This window comes from Hyperolius riggenbachi, chromosome 5, assembly GCF_040937935.1.
Source record: "Hyperolius riggenbachi isolate aHypRig1 chromosome 5, aHypRig1.pri, whole genome shotgun sequence".
Taxonomy (NCBI): domain Eukaryota; kingdom Metazoa; phylum Chordata; class Amphibia; order Anura; family Hyperoliidae; genus Hyperolius; species Hyperolius riggenbachi.
Window position 1 is genome coordinate 449758752 of NC_090650.1, and position 5623 is coordinate 449764374.

Genomic DNA, 5623 nt, shown 5'->3' on the forward strand with positions numbered 1-5623 from the left:
CACAGGAAGAGGACAGGCATGCGTTATGGGACAATGGCGAGGACGAGGAAGATCTTGCTGGCAGGGCCCACTTGTTTCCCATGGCTGTGCACATGTTGCGCTGCCTTCGCAGGGACCCCCGGGTGATCCAGATGCGTTCAAGGGAGGACATCTGGATTACCTTGATGCTTGATCCCCGTCTGAAGGGGAAGCTGGGAGACTTAATGACGCCATCCACCACCGAGCAACGCACAAGGGAGTTGAAGGAGGCCCTTGTGCGCAGACTACTGGAAGCATTCCCCCAGCCTTCCACCCCCACTGTAACTGCTCTCCCAAGCCAGCAAGAGGTGCCTGCCATTGCCACTAGCAGCACAACAACAACCACCAGCAGCAGCAGCAGCAACTGGCGCCCCGGAGACCTGAAGAGCCTGAGCAAGAGCCTGTATGCAGTGCAGCAGCCCAGAACAGAGGTGCCCGCCACAGCATCCACCACCAACCAGCACAAGCAACGACTGACCACCATGGTGTCTGACTATATGGGGTCATCCAGCGGGCTCAATGACACCGACAGCCCCGTGGACCCCTTGGAGTACTGGGTCAAGAGACTGGACATCTGGAGCGAGCTTTCCCAGTACGCCCTGGAACTCCTATCCTGCCCTCCTTCCAGTGTCCTCTCAAAGAGATGCTTTAGTGCGGCCGGTGGCGTGGTCACAGAGAAGCGCTCTCGGCTCTCCCACGCCTCTGTGGACAAACTCACCTTCCTGAAAATCAACCAGGCTTGGGTGGAAGGTGAGTTCCTGGCCCCTATTGTCGGACACAGGGGGACATGAAGTGGCTGCTGCATGTGCTGTTGTTAACTATGCCTGCCTTTATAAAGACAGTTACTACCTGCCTAGTGCCTACCTTGGTTAATTTTTTGGTGTTATGGTACTACTACCAGTAAGTTGCCACGGTCCTCCTTCTGAGCTGCTGAACTGACCGCCCGCTTTGTCCTCCTGACTCAGTCGCTACTACACTCTGCGTTCACACTGCCCGGGTCGCCGGGTGCATTTAATTTTTTGGCCAGCACTATGACGCTGTGCTACTACTACTGTGCTGCTGCTGCTGAACTGACCGCCCGCTTTGTCCTCCTGACTCAGTCGCTACTACACTCTGCGTGCACACTGCCCGGGTCGCCGGGTGCATTTAATTTTTTGGCCAGCACTATGACGCTGTGCTACTACTACTGTGCTGCTGCTGCTGAACTGACCGCCCGCTTTGTCCTCCTGACTCAGTCGCTACTACACTCTGCGTTCACACTGCCAGGGTCGCCGGGTGCATTTAATTTTTTGGCCAGCACTATGACGCTGTGCTACTACTACTGTGCTGCTGCTGCTGAACTGACCGCCCGCTTTGTCCTCCTGACTCAGTCGCTACTACACTCTGCGTTCACACTGCCCGGGTCGCCGGGTGCATTTAATTTTTTGGCCCGCACTATGACGCTGTGCTGCTACTACTGTGCTGCTGCTGCTGAACTGACCGCCCGCTTTGTCCTCCTGACTCAGTCACTACTACACTCTGCGTTCACACTGCCCGGGTCACCGGGTGCATTTAATTTTTTGGCCAGCACTATGACGCTGTGCTGCTACTACTACCACCAGTATGTTGCCGTGGTCCTTCTGTGCTGCTGAACTGACCGCCCGCATAGTCCTTCTCCTGACTCAGTCGCTACCACCACTGCACTCTGCGTTCACACTGCCCGTGTCCACTGACAACTCTGCTGCGATGTCATTGCTAATTGCTGCAAAAAAAAACAAAAAAAAAATTACAAAAACCTCTCTGGAGCCTTTTTGCCGTCAGCCACTCATCCTCCTCCAGCGGTACCTTCGCCGCCAAGTGCCATTGGAACTCGCCTTCACCTCTTTGACTGCTTAACGCGTATATCCCTTTTTAAAACCACTTATTACCAATTAATAGCCCCATTTAAAGTGTTGATTTCACTTTAAAATCCATTTTCTCTAGAAAAAAAAAAAATTTGGGAATTTTTTATGTTGAAGTTATGTTGCCCCTTATCACCTCGATAATCCATGCTATTTGGGGGACTGTAGCATGTATGGGGGCTTTGTTATTAACGTTAAAAAAAAATCCGCCTCCGGGCGTGAATCCACGCGTGATTACGCCATTCACGTGAAAAAATCCGCGTGGTTGCGTGGACGCGGACGAAAATCCGCATGCGGCGGGGCCGAATGCGGATTTTTTTTTGCAACCACGCGGATTGCCGAATTCGTGGATGAGGCACATCCGAGCATCCCTGTATATGAGCTGATTTTCCACTTTTCCGGTCCTATTAATTGCTCTAGCACACACTATGGGTATGAGTGCAGTGATTGCTCTTTAGAATAAAATCTATGTAGGCCAAACAAAAAATATGTTGAAAACAAGGATTCAAAAACATTTCTCAACGATCAGGCTGGCCAAAAGAGATCTAGAGGAAGGAAGCAGTCTAACATCAGTGGCAGCTCACTATTATTACGCACATGGTGGATCCTGTGTAGGGACTAGAATTTGTGGGCTTAACCTCCTTGGCGGTATGATTACTGCTGGAATTACTTCCTAAAAGCGGTACAATTTTTGTGATGGAAATGTGTAGTTTTCTTTTGACCTGTAATTGTTAGCAAATAGCAATAACCTACTCATATCTAATTTTAACTAGTGCTAAGAATTTATATAAATAAATAAATAGACAGACGCAACTACTTTTTTTTTCAATGCAAGGATTTATAAACTACCTTACATTTCAAAAAATGCACAACATAAAAATCAGACATATTAATAAATAACAAGATCATAAACACAGTACTGCAGTTAATTTACCATGAAAGGGTAATAAAAATAAACTCATACTTTTTTGCATGAAAAAATAATGCAAATCAGAAAAAAAGCTAATAAAGCTCCCGGATATAATATATCTGCACATCCCCACAGATAATTTAGCATGAAAGAGTAATGCAAATAAATTCATACTTTTTTGCATGAAAAAATAATACAAATAAAATAATACAATGTAATGAATGTAATGCTAATCAGAAAAAAAAAACTAATAAAGCTCCCGGGTATGGTAAATTTTGAAACATGGGACTGCACAAAGACCCACGTCACAGTCAGGACAGTGGAACCTGGTTTCTTTTCTTATTTTTTTGCCACTGCTGTCCTTCCTTGAGCAGCAAACGACGCACATCCGACTTGGTGTTGCCTTTTTTTCTGTCGGCGGGACGTATTCCACAAAGTGACGTGCAGTCAGGCGTTCTGGATTTACCACTCCAGCACCATGACGTCCAGGTCTCCTCGCCGCTGTGGGTGAACTTTGGTGTGTAACAAATATGGACTCCACAACTTTCCAAATAAAGTCAGCATGAATCCCGGGCTGGTCGCTATATTTTTTGAAGAGCACATAGGAGTTCCAAAGACACTGCTCCAGAAGATGCCGAAAAATGTTCTTATAATATTTTTTTTGTTGTTTCCGCATCGCTGGATAGAAGGTGGTCTCCTGGTCAGATTTGTCCACGCCTCCCATAGTGTTGTTGTAATCCAACACAAGCTGTGGTTTGACGACCTCTTTCCCACCTCTTGTGTGGACTGTCACTGTGGCGGTATTGTGCACGGTGCTCATCAGACACACGTCTTTTTTGTCCCGCCATCTCAGCGCCAGAATTTTGCCTTTTTGCCAGGCCACAATGTCTCCAGGCTTAAGCTTTTTGGCGCCAAATGACGTTGGCATGTCGCGCCTGTTAGGCCTAACTGTGCCATAGCAATCAGTTCGGTTATGCAAAAGGACCTCAATTAGCTCAGGAGAGGTATAAAAATTGTCGGTTGTGACACAGTAGCCCTGATTTAGAAGTGGCTCGAGAAGTGTCAGGACAGAGGACGTGGCCAGACCATAGCTGCGGAAAGTCTCGCTAAATGTTGTCCCCTTTCCTGTGTAGATAACGGCATTCCATATATATCCAGAGCTGGATTCACACAGGCGATAAGATTTTATCCCAAATCGTGCCCTTTTAGACGCAATATATTGTATCCAGCTGAGCCGTCCTTTATATGCCATGAGGCTTTCATCGATGCTGATGTCTCGCTCAGGCACATAGGTCTGCTTGAAGTTCCTCAGTATAAGTTGGCTTACATCCCAAATTTTACGAAGTTTTGGTGCCGGATGTGTGTTTTCGTCATATTCCTCGTTATTTGTAAAATGTAGGAACTTCATAATCAAAGAAAATTTATATTCCGACATGACGGATCCAAAGAAAGGAGTAGCCAGTAAATGATTGGTGGACCAATACATTTTCTGCATTGGTTTCCCCACAACTCCTTGTAAGATGATTAGGCCCAGGAACTGCCAAATGACATCTGAGGTCACCGGTTCCCATGCTCTGACTCTGGAACACCTCAGATGTGAAGTCGCCATTTGCTGCTCTGCGTACCTGTTTGTCTCAGAAACAATTTTGTCGATGACGTCAGCTGTCAGAAACAATTTCAGGTACGTCAAGGGGTCGCTGCCTTCCACCTCCACCTTCAAACCTGATGAACCAGTGAATGGGAATCTCGGCGGCGGAGCTTGAGGCGTACTGCAATCAATTGCGCACCAGGTGCGCACATCTCGGACATCAAGCGACGAATCCTCACCGCTGTCGCTTTCAGCATCAGACGACGAACTTTGCCAGGATTCGCTATCGCTTGCATCAAGTGCGTCAAGTTCGCTGTCACTTTCCTGCAGCTGAAGAACAGCTTTTGCGCTGGACGCACGCTTGGACGCCATGGACGCAGATCAATGAAGCAGAGAGAATCAAATCAAATCTCTGAAATCTCTCTGAGGTAAGTTTGTAACAAGTGTAGCTTGTATGTAACTTTATTTATGTGTACATTGTTTTTTTTTGTGTGTGTGTGGTCATTTTTTTTTTTTTTTGTATTGAAAGTATGTAGCTTTATTTGTGTGTGTGTGTGTGTGTGTGTGTGTGTGTTACTTTATTTTATATATGTGTGTGTATGTGGGTGGGGGGTGGGGTGGGGGGGGTGTTTATTTTATTTACATTTACATTTTATTTTATTTACATTTACATTTTTTCATATAACTTTTTTTTTTTCTTTATTGATTTTTTTTTTGTTTGTTACAAGTGCCGATCAGGCACTGATGACGTCATCACGCCGATGACGTCAATGCGCGGCGGGGCAGGGGCACACGATCGGAGGGAGGAGCGGAAATCAGACCGGGGGAGACCGGCCAGCAGATGGGGAGAGGAGGGGAAGCAGCCGCTGATGTCTCCTGCGGGAGAGGGGAGCGCCGATCGCCGATCACTGCCAGCCAGGGAGGTGAGCGCATTGCTACCCCAGCCAGGGAGGTGAGCGCATTGCTACCCCATGCAGGGGGGGCCCAGAAAACGGGGACATAACGGGGAGAGGACGGACGGGAAGCTGCCAGAGCTGCAGCTGATGTCTCCTGCGGGAGATTGAGCCAGCGGGGGGAGCGCCGATCACTGCTGGGCAGAGAGAGGTGAGCCACATGGCTACCCCGTGCTACACACGGGGTTACCATTATTTGCTGTGGCTTTCCACCCCGTCTCTGAGACGGGGTTACCGCCAGGGGGGTTAAACAAATGAATATGATTTTGTACTT

At 47.9% G+C, this 5623-nt stretch overlaps 1 protein-coding gene across 1 annotated transcript; it reads right to left on the bottom strand.

The window, feature by feature from the left end:
- Positions 1-3055: 3055 nt before the first annotated feature.
- Positions 3056-4768, bottom strand: LOC137519505 (piggyBac transposable element-derived protein 4-like). The gene has a single exon (XM_068238461.1). It carries the CDS (start codon positions 4766-4768, stop codon positions 3056-3058), a length of 1713 nt encoding a protein of 570 aa, XP_068094562.1.
- Positions 4769-5623: the final 855 nt, after the last annotated feature.

Excerpts from the sequence above, each read along its gene's own strand:
- LOC137519505 (XM_068238461.1), bottom strand. The coding sequence starts at position 4,768 with ATGGCGTCCAAGCGTGCGTCCAGCGCAAAAGCTGTTCTTCAGCTGCAG.